General features: G+C 34.2%; 1 protein-coding gene across 2 annotated transcripts in view; it reads right to left on the bottom strand.

Annotated features, from left to right (window-relative positions):
* CSMD1 (CUB and Sushi multiple domains 1) overlaps positions 1–19917 on the bottom strand; it is a 1072714-nt gene that overhangs the window by 47256 nt on the left and 1005541 nt on the right. For both annotated transcript variants that reach the window (XM_014869526.2, XM_088162298.1), the window contains exons 51-54: positions 16869–17063; positions 13953–14126; positions 6577–6750; positions 3190–3363 (exon numbers count right to left, since the gene is read on the bottom strand). In XM_014869526.2, coding sequence (XP_014725012.1) covers positions 3190–3363; positions 6577–6750; positions 13953–14126; positions 16869–17063 — 717 coding nt within the window. The remainder of the gene's footprint in view (positions 1–3189; positions 3364–6576; positions 6751–13952; positions 14127–16868; positions 17064–19917) is intronic.

The following is a 19917-nucleotide window of genomic DNA, read 5'->3' as shown; positions in this document are numbered from 1 at the left end:
AGCCATGAGAAAAGTTTGTTTCTGTGAAGATATATTTAGGAAACGGCAGAATACACCAGAGGAGGCCACACACACACACATACACACACTAGTGAGAAGTAAAAAGCGAAAACTAAGTTTAGAGGAGAAGGCAGTACATAAGGGAGTAGACACTCTCTGAAGCCTGTAGAGAGCACACATCAGAGAAGTGAAGGAACAGCAGAGAGAAACTGCTATATACTAACTGCAAGGTCAACCCACCACCCCAACCTAAAATAAGAAGTAATACCAATTATCAAGGCAATTATATTACAACACTTTAAATTTTCATACAATTGAAATAGGAATCCTCCACATTTCTAGATCAGAGATGCATGTACTAGGAGAATGGTACAGAGCTACTCTAACACTTTAGCTGAAGTGGATATTGAACATTCCCTTTGCAGTACAACTAAATATTTTCTGGTGCACAAATACATTTACAACAGTTATTGTTACTTTATAGAGTATATTCCTCTCCAGAAGGAGAGGTTTCTTGGATAAATTGCAAAATTCATGATAACTTTTTCAAACCCTCTAAATCAGTTAAACTCAGTCACAGAGGTGAGCAGCTACAGTGTTATCATGGTTAGCAGCAAAGCGCTCTGGGTTTTATCAGGGTGCACAGAGCGGGTGATGAAATTAGGTGGATCCTTGCAGTTCATGATAGAAGAGATACAAGTCACTGAAAAATATATGTTGCTATAGAGAAAGAAATACTAAGTGAAGAATGAAGTGAAGAAACACTGAGTGAATGGCAAAAGTCCAGCTTCATACCTCCTCCATGAGAACAGACAAACTCTAGATACTCAACCAAGAGAACTCTGGGCCACTCCATTCTGGTAGGGGTTTACCATCTTGGATCTTGGTAGAATTACATCTATAATACTCACTCACTTCAGTAAAACCAATCTTCTTAAACAAGATTTCAGACCAAAAATTGGCCTGGATCAAACTCAAATTCATGTGAATTTAAAAAGGACAACGAAAGTAGACAGGGGACACAACTGAAATAACAGTTGCAGTAACTGTGAGCATCCTAATTCTTACATTCTTTTTAAAGAATCTTCTCAGTCTTTGCATTGTTTTTCCTTGCTTTCATTTAGATTTGTTTTCTTTTTAATAAAAGTAATGGAGTTCAATGTAAATAGCTGAGTAACTCAGCTTGTAAATGGGGTTGAATTTCAATTAAGCTGTTGTATTCTCTGACTCTGACAGTCAAACAGAGCAGATTCTGATTGCATCTACAGTATAAGTGAAAAAATATGCTTTTCTAACAAATAAAACCTTACTTAAATGCCTCACAGATGAGAGAGAAGAGTGTGCTCACTTAGGTCTAGCAAAAGAAAACAGTATAGAAGGAAAAAAACCACATGAGTCTAAATAGGAACAGTTTGCTAGTTCTTGTTTCTCTGGTCCAATAATTATATTGCTATGTTAGTTAACTCACTTGAATAAATTCTGAGGGTCATGACTGAGGGAATTGCCATCTCTTTATTGTTTTAATGAGAATGAAAGATCTAATTCCACATACACTGAGCCTGAAATTGCATCAGCTATCTCTGAAACATTGTGATGAGCTAATCACCAAAGATAATTATTATTCTTAGAAACAGTTGTAATACAATAAGATTTTTATTAAACTAACAGGTGGAGATAATAAAGGTACACGTTAAGTTCTTGCTACATGATTTTTACTCCCAATGTTGCATCCTTAGAATGACTTTGCTGCCTGCAATTTCCTTCAGCCTATAAAAGACAAGTTACAAAGAACAAAAAGCATAGTACTTATACTGTTTTAACACTTTCCTAGTGAAAGAAAATACTCAAGTAAAGCTTAGTAACCATTGCATTTCTGGAGAAAATTTTGTGTTCTATTTCTTTTCATGTTCTATAGCAGACATAGCCATCAGATTCTTTCCAGAAATTAAGCATTTTTAAATTTGTTTTTAGTTTACGTATTTGGAAATTAGCACTGATATTAACATTTATAAATGAACCCAGATAATGCCGGCTTTGAATATGGCAGAAACATTTGTAAATTAGAGTCATTAAAATACATTTCCTTCCAGAGCCTTCACAAAAAGAGCACTGAAGGATATACAGGATCTCAAAAAGTTTTCCCCAGGCCTTTGAGATCTTTCAGTATATCTTACATGACTTACCTCATGTTCTGCCTTTCACTTCTCTGTCAGTTTACATCTATGATTTGGTTAGAAGATATTCAATTTGCCTCAAGTGATTCAAAACAAAATGTTTCACAATATCATTAAATATCATTATCTGAATGGATTCAGCATTGAGAAAGCATGTACTATACCAGTAGAAATTATTTTGGGGCATATTACATGAAAACAATAAACTAGTGAACAAATTTTAGGTGTCTGATCAGGATATTGGCGGAACAGACCAAAGATGAGATGTTAGCTCCATATTCTGCAATAATAGCCAAAAGTTTTAAAAAAATATATTGTTAAAAAATTGAAAGAGTAAAAACAGGTTAAGTTCAGAGAGTTTTAATCTTAATTATACTACTGGGATCTGGATAAAGAATTCTGTACAAGAATTCTAATACATACATTTCATATAAATTTTCTAATAACACAAACCTTGCTTCATTCTCATCTCTCAAACATGTCCATCTTACCCATAGCACATCAGAAATCAACCTCAGATATCTTTGCCAAAAACCCAAGCAGAATTAAATCTTACTTTATCCCTTTTTTTTTTTTTTTTTTTTTTTTTTTTTTTTTTTTTTTTTTTTTTTTTTTCTCTTGTGGGGTAAGAAAAACAGGTTTCACAACTCTCAGGTATTGCTAGGAAACAAAATTAATAATGTTTTGATATATAAATATTCAATTTCATAATGACCGTTTTTGGAAACTGTATTAAAATGCACCTAATTCAGGCTAGACAGGCAACAGTGATTTATTGATGCAATATAACTTTTGTGATACAAAGTTCACTTTATATGTCTAAACTAAATGCTGGTGATTGCAGTCTGAGAACTTTGAGGTAAAGTACTGAAAAGTCTAGGCTTCCCTAATACTCAGCTGTAACAACAATCTCCAATATAGAAACGAAGAAACTGAAATAAAGATGAGAATAAGTTCCCAAAGAACAGGCTTGTGAATGATATCCCAGTTTTTTGAGGCTGGGTAAAGCTCTTACCTCGGCAGTTGGGTAAAGGGCTACTCCACTGCCCATTGCTCCGACACTGTGCTCGAGAAGCACCCTGAAGTAAGTATCCAGTGTTGCAGGTAAAATTCACCACATCATTTAAATTGAACTCACTGCCATTCGTCATTCCATGAGCTGGATTCCCAGGATGTCCACATGTGATTGCTGTTAGAAAAAAAATACACAGGCTAGCATCTAAATGAAAGGTACTGATCTATGGAACCTCTTGCAGGTTGGAGCTCTTTTGGCATTTTGGTTTTTGACTTTGTTTTTTTTTCCCCTTCTGAATATGACTTTGACATTTATACAAGACATATAAGAAAAAGAATAGGATATATTTATTGAGAATTCTTAACTGCCAGGAGAAAAATCTTATTTTTTCAATAAAACTATTAGAACTTACTTTTTACCTTATGTTGAAAATTGTAATAATAATAATAATAATAATAATAATAATAATAATAATAATAATAATAAATATGCATTTTGACACACATCTGATATGTATTAGACCGTTAAAAATGCATTTAAAAATTCCTACTAATACAAATAAAGGAAAATATTTTTTCCCAGCAAGCTTAAACATGTATTAGAGCCAAACAAATTTGATGCACTATTTCAGAACATTCTGAATTTTTAAAGCAGTCCAGCTTCAAGGTTCTTGTATTGCTTTGCTGAAGCAGTGATTCTTTTAATCTGATTTTCTTATCACTATAAAGAAATCAATTTTGGGAGCAAATCTTTCCCGTTATATATTATGTGTGTTGATTTTGCTAAAATAGAAGTTTAAAAATTAGCTTATTATGGTCAAGCTCTAGTTTTCCATGTGACAAGATATTAAAATATTCTAGAAAAAGATAGAAAGCATAGATACTAACAATGTAAAGTCAGAATGTACATATAGACACATGCACAAACAGAACTCCTCAACTCTGTGCTAGTGATGTTTATCGTACTTGAAAAAATGACCTATACACAGGTTTATTTTTTCTTTTGATTCTGTTGTGCTGCTACTCACAAGGAACTAAGCAGAAATCTTATTTCCTATTAACTCTCAATAAGCAGCAAGAGGAAAGACCTTTCAGAGAACACTTGGCTAAAGTGTGGTCCACCTGGTTATCCAGTAAAGAGATGGGGAAAGACCTATGTGTCACAAATTCTGCAAGATAAAGGAGGCTGACTTTTATATGAAACTAGGAATCTTAAGTAATCCTGGATGGAGAGCTACAAGTGCTTCCTTAGGTATTATTTTTTAAGATTACAATGCCTGGTACTTTCCAAATCTACAACTCCTTCCAAAGTAAATTAGAAATACAAAAAGAAGTGATCTTCTGTAAAAATCTCACAAAATAAATGAGCAATTTGGGGCAAATTTTCAGGGGCACAGCCTCTAATGTCTTTGTAATATCTCTGCCATTGTATTGGATCTACCTGAGATAGATGTCTTGCTGTGCTGTGCTTTGTATAATTAGCTAGAAAGGTGTGGATAAAGCCCCACAGTTTTGCTACTGCTGAGCAGTCCTGCACAGCACCACTGCCCTCTCCCCAACATTCCACCTTCCCACCAGGAGGCTGGGAGCAGTTGCAACTTCAAAGGGGGATGTAACAAGGTCAGCTGAAGAAAGGGAAGTTCCATACCTCAGATATAAAAGCTAAGAGGAAGGAGAATGAAGGGGCAAGGCAGGGTGGCAGTGGGGAAGGAAGGGAGTTTTCATTCATTATTTACATGTATGTTTTGGAGCAACCACTACACATGCTGAAGCCCTATTTCCCAGGAACCGGCCAGACATTACATGTTCATGGGGAGCAGAAAATGAAAATATTTTCTTTGCTTGCATATGTAACCATTCCCTTTTGTTTTAGTAAGCTGCCATCTTGTTTTCTTCCCCTGCCTTTCTGAGGAGTGGAGTGAGAGTAGCTCGGTGGCCACCTGGCATCTAGCCAAGGTCAACCCACAACAGCCATATTTCTAGTTCAGGCTCCATAATTCTCAGCCAAAATAATGTTTCAGTAGAACACATTTCTAACATTGGTGAAGAGTTTGAGTCTCATTTGAATGGGAATTTCTTAAACAAATTAATCAAAGGAGGAAAATTTCTTGAAGTTTGGATGCTGACATAAACCAAATCATCTTGCTTGGCTTTTTAGTCTAGCAGTGTTCTAAGCAAAAGAAAACTATGCTGTAATGGAAAGCATTAGGCAAACTCTAATAACAGAAACTGAAGCCAGTTCTTCTCATAACAGTAATGATAACATGCATTTAGGAAGAAGCAGCCTCCTCCCCCTCCTGTGCTTTGCCCCTTTCTTTTGAAGGGATTTTGTTTGCTGCACAGTCCAATGAAGGCACTAATAGTAACCATGCTAGTTGTGACATTTCTCCTTTGATGAACAAAAATCACTTGAAGATATAAATAGGATTTTAAAAGGACAATGACATTTGGCAGATATTTCCTGCCACTGTATACAAGTAAAAATTTTAATTTTACTCTTAGAAAGAAAATACTGAAAATTTAGAAATCTAATATGCATTGCACAGCAAATCTGACTATCTCAGTAACTCTCCCTTTGTAGACAACAATTCTGTTGATATAAATCCTCCACTAAAAATAACAAAAATAGGTATAAAAAATAGGCTCTTAAATAAAGCTGAAAAAGGAAACAAAATCAACTACATAATAAAGTAGTAAAATAAAAACCAGATAAATTGGTTTTGACTGATTAAATGGCTTACAGTTCAGAAAATGCCAGATAATCTGCCACACAAATGAAGAAGGAACTAGAGAAGAAAAGACACCACAATTCTGGAGATTCATTATGGGTTTTTCAGAAAGAGGTTAATTAAGAAAATATTAAGGGCTATAAAAAAGTTAATATTTTTTAAAGAAATGTAGCATAATCCAATGCCATGCCTTGGCTTGCATAGGTAAGTCGAGGCCAATTTGAAAAAATGGGCAGTTGCCATCAGAACTGCACAGATGAAGACTAGTCCAGCTTTGTCCTCCAAGCAATGAAAACATACAAAGGAATTTTTACTCTCGGTGAAAAAAGGGGGAGAAGCTCAGCAAGCCCATACTTGGCATAACAACTATGCCTGGACAAAGAGAAAGTGATAGATTAAATTGCACAGTTGCAGCCTGCTATTCAAACTCCTTCAGTGCTATGCCATTCTGTTTCTGAATAACAGAAATTTAGGAGTTACTGAAAATATTAACAAGTTGGTGCTAGGTTAGAAATTGGATCATAATAACCCTTGTAATTGACAACAGGTCCAATCAATATCTGATCTGAGCCCAAAACATTTGAACATGCAATCCACTGTTAATATTAGATTATGTTTAAATAGTAACAACAATTCAATGAAACATTAATTGTACTTACGGACACAAACAGGAGTTTGTCCAGACCACTTGTGGTCCTGTAGGCAAATTCTGACAGATGTACCAACAAGTCGAAAGCCAGGATTACATTGGTAGACTACAGTGTCACGATAACTGAAGCCATCTCCACTAATATGACCATTTACAATTGGGTCTGGGGAGCCACAGTGACCAGCTACAATAAAAGAACAACCCATCAAAAACGTCAAACAAAACATCAAAACAAAGCGACCCAAATAAAACATCAAAAATAATACTTGCCAAAATTTACAATTAAAAAAAAAAACACCAAAAATTTCAACTTTTCGTTCAATGAACAATATATTTAGAGTCAACTACTGCACTGTGCAGAACAAGTTCTCAGGTGTAAAACATACAGATGTTATTTCTTCTACTTCTTTAAAGTAGAAAATCATAAATTAGAGAAATGAGAATTCTATTAGGAAATAATAGTATGAGTTTGAGAGTTAAAGGCTTCACACTTCTGTGAGGAAAAAGGCAACCTTACTAAGGAACTTCACTGTAATAAAAAGTCGAAGTAAGATATTTTTGTTGGTACTGACCAAATTGCAAGGCAATACAAAGAAGTGCTTAATATAATTTTGACATGAATATGAATTTATAAACATTTTCCAGATAGAAGGCCTTAATAGGAAGGAATTGCCAGCACTGTTTCTTCCTTTATTTCAATTGCTGTTAAAACATTACAAAATCTATTATTCCAGGATAATAGCAGTCTTGGCAGTGAGGAAGCCAGGTAATGATTTAATTCAATCTGGATCCTTCATTCTGTTTGAAAACAGAGTTGCTGAGCAAAAAATCTATTTCTCTTTATGGATTAAGGAGGAGAAAAAAGTTGGGGTTTTTTTTTTTTGTTTGTTTGTTTTGATTTGATTGATTGTTTGTTTGTTTGTTTTGGGGGGTTTCTTTTTTTGTTTGTTTCTCTTTTTGGGGGGGGTGTTTTTTTTGTTTTGGTTTGGCTTGGTTTGGTTTTGTTTTTTGTGGGGTTTTTGGTTTTTGTTTTTGTTTTTGTTTTTTTTGTGGAGACACTGATTAATTACAACTGTAGTTATTTCTTCTGAAACTGTGCTGTCCTCATTTTGAGAGGCGGAGACTGAGACTTAAGGCTCAAGACTGCAGCTACAATGGGTTGTGTGTGTTTGTGATTGCTTCACGCAGGCTGTATCCATCAACAGCAACTTCGTAACTTTTCTTCGGGATTCAATCTCCCTTCTAATAAAGCCTCTTTAGTACGCTAGACATTATATTTCATTCACACCTAATGGCTCCTCCAAAACACTAGAAGGATAAAACATACACCACTTGATTAGGTTTTTCATACATGGGGGACTATTATAAAAATCCTAATTTTTGTATTGCTGATGCTTCTAAGAAGACATTGTGGTATTCTGCAAATTTAAGGAAGAGAGTATGAATGCAAGATTTCACTAGTTATACAGCTACTTTGCCCCTTACAACAGAGAATATGGCAACGGAGGACATTGTAAGCATATTTTTCTCCTTGAAATGTGTCATGGAATAATTTATCTTATTGTTCTCAGTCCAAATTAGTAATATGATCCCTTTTACCCTTCTCTCTCCACTAGCCTCACTCAGTTTCTCCTTGTCTAAAAGATACTCCATCCCCTGGCCCTTTAATGGGTCCTTCTCCTGACTTGCCTCATTTTGCAATATCTCTCTTGTATGGTGGAGGACACAAAAAACTACACACAATTTTCCACATGATTGCTGAAGAGGAAATAATAACCATGACCTGCTGACTACACTGGTGCTCATGCACTCCAGTCTGTGATATTTTTACTGCAAGGCCGCTCTTTTAACTCTTAGTCAGCCTTTCCACTCAGTCACCTGGGTGTTTTCTGCAAAGATTGTTTTTACCCAGTCAGTTCCAAGAGTACTCACAAATGGCATTATACAAGGCAAAGTGCAGGATTCTGTATTTGTCTTTCCTGAACTTTATGTGCTTCCTGTTGGCCTCTTGTTCCAGATTCCAAAGGTCCCTCTGTCTAGCAGTACTACAATCCACACATCAACTGTTCTCCCATCATTTCGTGTCACCCTCAAACTTGCTGCAGCTGCATCCCAATTTGTTATCCAAGTGACCAACAGAGGCTGGATAGTATGGGCCATCCTTAGTATCCACTGGCTCCTAGTCACACTTCAAATCAAGGAACAATACTCTTAGAGTTTGCTGCCTCAATTAGTTTACCATCCATTTTGCAGTCCCCGCCATCCAGTCTCATCCCATCTCATTTTGGCTACAAGGATGCAAGGGAAAACTGCTTCAAAAATTTTGCTACACCACAAAGTGAAATAAATCTACTGCTAAAATCTGCATCTCATGAGACAGTCACTGGAAATGCAGTAAGATTATCAAGGTTTGCTTTTTATTCTTTCATCCTGCCTGTTCCCAATTATCTTCTTATTTTTCCTATGCCTAGAAATTAGTTCCTAATATTTTGTCTCTATTTTTTTTTTTTCCAGGGAGTGAGGTGAAATAGAAAGGAATACATTTGGGATTTTTTCATTTTCTAGATCTAAATAGTGAAGAATTGAAAAGCAGCAGTTGCACAGAAGACACAGGACCGCAGGGAATTTCAAGAAGAAAGACAGACAAAATGTGCCACCTGGCATAAAGAAAAAAAATATGCATTTTCTCTTAAATGGAGATTTAACAAGTTGCTGGACTTATTATGTGCGTAATTTCATTTACAGATCATTCCACATACTGTATTTAATGATTTTTTAGGGAATTTTGACTCATTTAGATTAACTTAAGGACTGAAAGAGCATTGCAATGACACAGAATGTATGTAATTTTCTCGTCAACTAAAATTAAAGAAAATTAAGAAGGTTGTGAGGGGATTTCTGTAGTAAAATATACCCTCAAGAATTTAGAAACTTGTTCGTATACATCAAGGTTAATTCAGCAGTTTTATTCTAAAACACTTGGAAAGCAAGATACAAAGAATACTATTTTATTTTAATAAGAATTTCAAATATAAGCCAATATCATAATATTACACTGCAATTTACCTATGAGTTATCAATTAAAGGATTAGATATTTTTATGCAACTACAGCCCACAGTAGCATACTTTTGTTCTGATAAATCTAAGGCATTATATATGTATCATAAAATTTAAAGACGTAATGGAGTAGATTATATTTAACTTTAGAATTTAAGTATGTCCTTGAGTTGTTTATGTGTAGTTTTGCACCTGAAAGGTGTAAAAACACACGGAAAAATATCTTTTCAGGAAAACACACTCATCCATAATTCAATGCTACTGATTTTGCAGATGGAGTTAGGCAAATTTAAATGCTTTCAATTTGCCCTATGCCCTATGCCTATTGTCAGCCATACACACAAAGCATGCATAAAAACAGATTTTGTGACTTACAGTTGCAAATATTCTTGGAAAGAAAAAAGGGAAAGAGACATATTATCAATGGTGTGAATAAGTGAATGAAAATGAAAGAAATTTTGCCTAACAATTCATATTTGTGCTTGTGTAACTAATAAAAAAATACATGTAATGCTAACAAACTGAAGACTTAGGTCTTATATTGAACCTTAGACTCATTAACTACAGTCCTTGATTTCAGTTTTCTTTAGAGACAAATAATAAGGAATTGTCAAACCCTTCTGTAAAATACAAAAATTAGTGTATACTTTTAATCTGAAATCATAAATTAATTCTACGCATATCAGTGGGTAACATAAAGTGATACCTATTTTCATCTATAGCTGTCGTGATTTATATTCATGTAGGTACAGTGTAGATAAAAACCATCCCTAACTCATGATAATTACTTTGAAATGGAAAGACTCATTCAGAGTTCCCTGGGTGTTTGCCTTCTGATTTTCACAGACTTCAGGTAAGTCTTAAAGGCACCTCCAAAATAAATTTGGGGCATGTTGTCCTTGAAATTTAGGAATATTCAACTAGCAGTATTCACATCATTTAGCTTTAAAATTTAAGAATTTTCCTTTCCTGAACTGCTCTCTTGAGGAGCCTACATAGTTCCATTAACCTTGGATTGTATTCTTAATTGCATCTAAATTAAGTGTCTGTAGAACATGGTATTAATATAAGAGAGACAGGAAGGGGCTTACTAGCAGAACTAAAATTTTCTGCGGCATGCATGGGTAACTCAAATTTAGACTTTCACACTCAAAGCTGTATAATATTTTTAGCACTGTAGAGCCTGTCTAATTTTGAAATAGCAAAGACTAAGTAGTGATTAAACCTGCTGGCTCTAAATGCGATCTTTTTTTGTCTGGTGAGGTAGATCCATGCATTTAACAGTTCTAAGCATAGGGCTTCATTCACCAATGAAATCAATCAAATAAGATCTAAAGTCTCTCCAAGTTTTTAGAAAACCAATTGGAAAGTATCATAAATGCTTTTACTATTGTAATAGCTAAGCAAGAGGTCCTATGTTCATTATAAGTGGGAATAGATCTGTGAAAATAATTTAAAATGTAGAATGCAGATAGGTGGGGGAAAAGAATTTAATAGCTATAAGCAAATAGTTATGGATACCAGTTTCAATAGGGATGTGTAAAAAACTGAATTAGACAAAATCCAGCACCAAATTACTCCTGGAGAAGAAAAGGGTGACTTCATATAAATTAAATTCAAGCTGCATATAGACATAATCTTTCCTAAATGTGAGATCTCATAAACTTAATAACTGTTTCCCAAAGAGTTAAAAGATTTATTAGGTATTGTTTCTAAACTGACTTTCAGAATAATGTGGTATTGTTCTAGATATGTAATACATACATATATATGTAATACATCCAGTCAGTCCTGTACTGAAAATTCTTCTCCATCTCTACACTATTTCAATCTAAACTCATGACTACCATAAACAGTTAATCTTCTGGGATGTTCAGTGTAAACATTATTTCTCAATAATCAGAATAGAAGAAAAAAAAACTCTTTTCCAGCCTTTCATGGGCAAGAGTGATTTATAATGTAAACAGAATCGATTGAGACTTGTGTATTGTTTAGTTTTTATATATTGGCAGCCAAATTATCCTGCATATAGCCTTGCAAAAATAAAAGTAGTACATAAGTACTAAATACTGTTATTATTGATCAGATTATGAAGTGATATTCCAGGTTATTCAAAATGAATGAGTACTAACACATATCTTTATGCTTGAATTCCTCACACACAGGTGTCAGGCAATACCCTGGCAACGAGTGGTGTAACACACTGGAAAACCTACAGGGATAATCACTCTTTTTTTTTGCAATAGAGCTTCATGTTCAGAACAGAAGAAAGGGCTGTGGAAAACACTCTCACACATACAAGTTTTGGGCTGTTGGATCTTCACAGTTGCAGTTCCAACATATTTAAATGTCAGTCAGCCTCAGTCCAGGGATACTCTGACACCAATAGATGGCTGATTTGTTTTTAGATACAAACCTCTGTGCATTTCTCCTGTGGAACTGATGAAGTTACACATGTGAAAAAGTACTGCTTAATGATAGCATTCCCCTAAGCAGCACCTCAGTGCAATTTTTTTCCTAGGTAAAAAAAGTTTATTTTACTTCTTTACTGCTCTAAAAATCAAAAGAAGTAGTAATCAGTGTGCTCTGCTTATGCCTATTCTTATGCTATCTTATGCCTATTTCTGGCATCAAAATGAATTCCTTCTTAATATATTTTAAATTGAACAATAAGGTGTGAAAATATACATGTGAGTGAAATGTTCTTTATTTTGATAAAATTTGCCAAAAAGAACTGCATCTTGCTGGGAAGTCACTAATAATGAACTGACATTTAGAAGTTAGGTAAGTTTTGTGAGACAATGGTCGCTACTTTTGACCACTCTATGTCTTAAGAGACAACATACTATACTATACAAATATACAAACTATACTCAAAAAAAATTGAACTACAAACATTCCTGTTGCAAGATGAAGGAGTCAACCAGGAATATCTAATGGAAGGTTATAAAATCTTAATTCTGATCTGATATACATGATTCTGTGCTATTTTTTTCTTCTGATAATATTCTGTCTGTATTTTCTTTCTGCTGCAGCCAAGTAGCTGTGAGAAATTGAGATGTTAATGGTTAGTGGCTCAAACATTGCTAAGATGGCTGTAGGACTTTGCCTACGATGGCAAGCTGTATAAAGACTGTGACTGCTCATGTGCCTCCCACACACACACCAAATAAACCTCTGCAAATTCCTGGAAATCTGGACAAAAAGTTATGCACCTGATGGGACCTTGAGAGGAAATAAAGGTGGTTCTATAGCCTAATTATCTCGGGTCTAAGAAGTAAACAAGGCTGGGGAGAAGAATGTATCCACAAGGAAAGGCAACTCAGCAGCTGTGCTAAAATTCATCTCTGTCTGGGTCCAGCAATGGGAGGCCATAGCCCACAGGTTCATTTCTGAGGCCTTCCCCCAGGGGACTGCACATGACCCACCGTGCTGTAACAGACCCACTGTAAAACTCCCTCACCACCCAGGAGAAGCACTTGGACATTCCCATGTACACCTGAATATAAAGATAAGCATGGAACACTATGTGCTCATGCTAAAATGATAGAGCAAGGCAGCAGAGAAGAAAGATGCTTTTTATGTAAGGTTGAGCTCTGAAGAGGAAAGCAGCATTCTTGCTTCCCTGACAGCATCCGAGTACATTCAACTCTAAGGCAAGAAGAAAATCTGCAAAATTAGGGCAGATAAAGCAAATAACAGATTCCAGAAATAAATATCCTGTTCACAACCAAGAAGAAACCCACTGCTAAGCCTCACATGTTACTCAAAATGAGAACCTTTTGCTCATGTCTATATTAGGAGTGGGAACCAATATGAGGGGATCTGAAGAGAGCAAGAGTTGGGGTGAGAATTGACATCCAAACTATATAAATCTCAGGGTTTGAAAGAGTCTTGGTTTTGCTTCACTTTTGACTGCCTCTTGTCTGCTTGCCCTGACCAAATACACTTCGTTCAATACACTGAATGCTGAACTGTATTTTGAATGCATGAGGAATGCTCCTAATTGAAGATTATCTTGAAGCTTAGTTTCATCACACACACTGCACCACAAAGAAAAGCACTGTATGTAGCCGAATTATTTGACTCACTTAAAAATTATACTGGTTTGAAAAGCATTGCAGCAACATAAAAGCTATTTTAATTTCTAATTAAAAGAGCTATCCTAGTAGAATAGCACAAAATCATATTCAGTATACAATATTTTCATATTTAAGGTACCTTTATTTTTCATTGATTCAAAAATACTGCTTGACAAGAGCTGAATTCCAGTTCTTGATACTGTATAAGACAAAACAAAACAAAGAAGAGAAATCTGGGAGTTTTACCTAGGCATTGGGTTTCAGTACCACTCCAGAGACCATTTGCCAGGCATTCTCTCACATGAGAGCCAACTAATGTGTATCCTGTGTTACAAGTGAATATTGCAGTAGCTCCATACACTGTTAAGGTTCCAATCTTATTTCCATTTGGAGGAGATGGAAGACCACCACAGGAGATAACTAGGGAAAAAAAAAAGAAACAGAACATTTTGAAATATGAAAATGCTTTTCATAATTTTTTTTGACTGGAAGACAATATATCACCTTGTGTTTTCTCAAAAACGTAATTAAGAATAAATGCAAGAGTTGTATTCTATAGAAAGGGCTTAAAATTACGCCTGATTTGGCAACATATGTTCTAAATCTAAAGATTCTTTGGAATATCTGCATATCTTGACAGTAGCCAGTCCATATTTCTAGTTCTGAAACAAGGGAATTACATTATTCCTGGGAAGGTCATGGTTATATTCCATATGTACATATCCATGATTATTCCTCAAATACATGTTCCCTGGATATTTTAAGTGTTGTGCCAGTTTAAAGGTATTATAAATCTTTTTTAACATTTAGTACTCTGAATTTTTATGAACTGTCTTTTTTCTTATTTCCTACTCCTATTTATAATCATATAGCATATAAGATAGTCTGCTTGCTAAAACAATAAATCATCTGGTTTTGCCAAAGACTAGCTTTGACCAATTATCACAGAAAATGCCTGTAGCATCAGCTGCAACCCACAGCTATTGCACATCACATGAAAAATTGTCTTTCAAGAATGTATCAAAGTCTAATTTAATTAAAAGCATTCTGTCATTTCTTTTGTTTCTAGAAGAGTATATCAACAATGCAATTAAGATGCAGACCAAGGTATTCAAGAGCTTGAACTATATTTATATATTAGCATAAATCATATGTTTACTTTCAATAGCATCTGGATACAACTAAACTTCCTATTTGAAATCCCAAGGCCCCATTCTTATGTATTTTAAAATGTTCTCTGTAAAAAACAGCATGGAATTGTTTAGAATTTGAACAAAATCAAATTTGAACCAGCTACCATGCAGTTAGCTAACTCAGTCATAATCAGACAAGATATTATCATAGTTTCTTAGGTACATAATGTGCCCAGAGATGAGTAAGACTCATTTTGACTATGATCAAGTCACATTAATGTAATTTGTGGATTAACGTTTTAATCTATAATTTTAATGCTGAAAATTAATTACATTTATGTTTAAAAAAAAATCCCTCATTTTTAAGAGTTTGACTCAATAGAATAAACAGTTCTAAACATACAACAAATGCATCATTGGCTTTAATTACAGAGATTACAGTTAAAAATACATAAACTACATTAATAATGAGATATATTGTGGCAGTTGTGACACACACACACAGAGCAATCATGCACCTGACTCCAAGCTGGGTGAACAAGAAAAGAGAACTTTATTTACATGACATGTCTATTTAAAGACATCTAACAATCACTGTGGATTAGACAATGCTGAAAGAATCTCTGACTCCAATTGGCTTGTTACAAAGTCAATTTCTCTTCCTCCAAAGAGGAATGAAAAAATCCCCTGCTTGTCAGAAAGAGTATGTGAGAATATGTAACATGAATGTCTCAATATCAGAAGGCGAAACCCAAGGGCAACACTGTATCATGATTTTTAGGCATCTGTTCAGCATATTAAAAAAAAAAACAAACTTACTAATTAGATTTCTCTTAATCCAGAATGCCCTCTAATTTGAAGTTTTGTAATTCCTTTAGAGATACTATGGACAATTAGACATTGATAAATAATACTCTAAGCTCCTTATCATTACTGTTTCAATTAGCTTTCCTACTGGTTCAGAAAAATAAACAACTAGAATATATATACATGAAATCTATCCTTAGCATGTGAATGACACAGAGAAAGTAAACTGTAGACTCCACAAAAATGCTCTGCAGTGTGTTTCTGGATCTTAATGATCCATGTCCAATGGATATATTACTGAAAATCTCTTGGGGGATGAAGTTTGCTATAATTAAATCCTAATCTGTCCTCTGGCAGAGGGCAAAATAATGTACCTTTCTTATAAATTAATTAATATCTCTTCAATCAACAACTCCCTGTGTTTCTCTATCTAATACTTTTCTTCTGATTAACTGCATCTTATGTGGATCACTCCATTTTCTACTCATATAAAATTTCTGTAATTGTAGAGGGTGGGAAAGAGCTATCTTTTCAAAGACCTGTCAGCAGCTGGACAGCAGCATATATAGCAGTAGCTGCATATCAGGCAGCAGATCAAAACTACATTTTTTAGTCTATGTGCATGAGAAGAAAAGGACACTATTGCAGTTAACAGAATTTTTAAAAATAACATATTGTTAAAGAAAAAATGACATTTTGGAGAAATTTATTAAGACGTTGGCACTGTAAGCCTTGAAATCTGTATGATTTCACTGAGATTGCCAAGGTTCTCTAAAACTTTAAACATCCAAAGTCAGGATTGATGTAATTTATCGCATTTTTGTATGAAGACACTAAAAAAGCCCATATGTGTGTTTCTCCAACAGTACAGCTTTAATGCTTCACCCAAGAAGTCAAAGCAATACCATCTTCTTATCTAACTCTAGTCTGGAATCTTCTAAAGTAATAACATTTTCTACTAGTATTTTCTACATATATATGCACCACCTAGTAGAATAAATACAGATTGATTTCTTGATGCTACTTTGTTGGTTCTTGTATGAAACATATTGTACTTAACACCTAAGGAGTTGGAATAAATTAATTTCAAGTTAATGAAAATTTCTCACTTTCTCACTTATTGGAATGTGAGAGCAAAATAGTTTATTAAAGCCTTTATATATAAAAGAAAATATATGTATTAAGAAGCATAGGATATTCTGTAAACAAGTATGTTCCTTACCCTTACAAGTTGGCCTTTCATTGCCTATGCTCCAGGTTCCATTAGTCCTGCACTGTATGAGTCTTCGACCCAATAAATAATATCCAGGACTGCAGCTGAGCATGACTTGAGCTCCATACTCATTCAGTGACCCAGAAATCAGTCTCCAGACAACATGTTCTGACAAAAGAGTCTCTATGCTGGGGCAGGTTACAGCTGTAAAAAAAGAACATGTACATATTAGCATTCTGCCCCAAAATTTCTTCATAGGTGTATGTCTTGCTTTACTGGTAGATATTCGAAAACCTAAACTTAGAATACCATAGTAATTTTGGAAATACAAGTTCTAAGAAAAATAATTCTCATGCAGGGAGTATTACAAATTGAACTGGAGTTTGTAGTATATTTTCATTTAGTGGATGTCATGGAACAATGACATACAGATATGCTCTCTAATGAGATTTATTCAAAGATTTCAGAGACAAAACACATCACAGACTTTGGTAGATGTAAAAGGGAAAGCAAATATTGCTATGTAATGTTTGCAAAGCTTGAAGTTCTTAAAACAGGTTGTCATAAAAGCTGCTATCACACATTGAAATGCTAATTACTATTAAACTATATATTGTGGGTATACAGGAAGATTATTTCATTCCAGTTTAGAAGACGTTAAAGAAAATGATGATATTTAGGAAGATTTTTAGAATTCTTTCAGTTCTCTTGGTTTCAGTATTTCATATTTTGTAAGCAAATATAGTTATTGAAAATAGACAAGAAATATGGTTGATGTTTTTTTTTCAGTTTCAATTTGGTGCTCTGCAATTTAAGTCCAGAGAATGCTTACAATATTTATGATATTGACATGAATTCTATCTTAATGTACCTATGACTCTAGACTAGCATTATGAAAATATTTATGACTATTTAAAATAGTTATATTTTTAATCTTTTACCATGTTATTCAGAATTTCTCTGCTATAGAAAAAGTCTGGGTGAATTACTGACTGTTTATGTCACTAAGTGAGATTCACTAAGTGAATACTTTAGAAAAAGCTACTACCCCAAAAACGGTTGAGAAAAGCTATACTTTCCAAGGAAAATCAACCAATCAACAAGAAGTAGCAGAAATCTAGTTTCTTTATATGTTGCTCAGTGGAAGACAAAAGCATTAGGAGGAACTATGTAAAAATCCCAAATAAAGAAATAAAAAGTAGAGTCTGTTTCTCATTTATGCTAAAATAAATTCATACCATTCCACCAGGAAAAAGACTGACAAGCTGGTAAAATAAATACATAAAAAAATACATACATAAATAATTGCCTGTTCTATAAACTTCACACTGTCTGAGAGGTATAAAGAGGTTTTATCACGAGTATGAATATGTGATGGAAGAGATTAGCTCAAGCAATCACTGAACTAAAGGGAAAGTGAAAGAATTAAAATTTCTGTAAAAATTTAGGTGTCAATGCTATAATTATACATCTACCTTTTCTAATAGTTCTCTTACCCAGGGCAAATTTTCGCATCCAGGAAAATCAGAACAGAAGAGAGTATATGTATGAAGATGTGTAAGTATTTATAAAGGAGAAATAATTTGCAGAACTTCCAAATGATAGATTATAATGTTATATTGAGTTAAAATTGTAGAATATTTTCTTAGATTTTTTTTTAGTACATCTTAGGAAGGATTGCCAGTGAACAATCACTTTGAAACTTAATAGGTCTTCACTTTGGCCTTTAAAATAACATGTTGACAACTGAAGAATGGTATCCCAGTTTAATAGAGGACTTCCTACCTCTTAATTTAATTTTTTTTTGGTATTGATACTAAACTGAGTTTCATAGCTATGGAAGGATTATGAGCATGGACCATGAAATATTTTTCCGTACTTGTTCAATAAAATATGCATATTGAAGTACTCTACTTACCACCTTGTAGTGAAAATCATACAAGTCTTTCAGAAAACAAAACATATTCTAAATAAGAACTTAATGCCTATCAATTTTAACATGCTCCTTCCAAGCAATAGTTTTATTAACTCTTTCAAGTATGAAAGCAAGCTGCTTTTTTAGCCCAATAGCAAAAATTTTAATCTTAACCATAGGACATCTCAAGACAGGCTCAGCTATTTCATAATATGTAAATACGCTGCACAGATGTTACCTCTACATACTGAGGTCAGTATGTAATTTATTCTTTCTTTATCTGTAGAGTCACTTAAATTTGCAAGCACACTTTACAAACAACTATCAGATTCTAATGCATAAATGTATAATTTCTAATTCAAGATGTTCATCAATACAGAATATACTTCTAAGTTGTGTTGATGTATCAATTAAATCTGCTGCTTGAAAAATTTTAATTTTACAGAGACTGATTTTGATTTATTAAATTCTTCATCCTTCAAGAAACAAAAAAGTGACTATTAACATATGCTTGATTTTGTGCACATGGCTTGTGAATGAGTGCATCAACTTGTCTCTTACGGTCAGTCTCTTGGAAATTATGGTCTGGGCACTATTTAAATTCTCATTTACATAGATGAAGCTCTGTCAGGTATTATCTCAACTTCTGGCAGATATGAAGATATTCTCTTACTTTTCCAGGCATTTTTATGCAAAAATGTAAGAATAATATTGATTTACATAAAATACAGGTCAGAAAACATAATTACATTTTGAAGTCATGATTAAAATTATTTTTATGATCTGACAATCTCTATATATTGATAATTCTGAATAGACTCAAAAGCAGGGAATTCATAATGACATATAATTACCATAAAAAAGAGTTGTTATAAAGCCCAAATAAGCAGAACTGTGAGGTCAATGCATGGCTTTGGTGTAAGTGGAAAAATCTGGGGTTTGTTGACCATGGGATGATCTACTGGACATCTGTTCTAAGGACACCTGATAGGATGCAACTTTCTTAGAGGAGAAAAAGAGCTCTAGCATAGGAGCTAGTGAGGCTCACTGACAGAGCTTTAAAGTAGTTTGGAAGGGGAAAAAGAAAAATACCAGGCTTGGCAGTGATGAGTGATGTTATGGTGTGCCAAAACTTGAGGAAAA

Source organism: Sturnus vulgaris, chromosome 3 (assembly GCF_052056855.1).
Source record: "Sturnus vulgaris isolate bStuVul1 chromosome 3, bStuVul1.hap1, whole genome shotgun sequence".
Lineage (NCBI taxonomy): Eukaryota > Metazoa > Chordata > Aves > Passeriformes > Sturnidae > Sturnus > Sturnus vulgaris.
The sequence above is the reverse complement of the archived record's forward strand: the minus strand, read 5'-3'. Positions and strand labels throughout refer to the sequence as shown.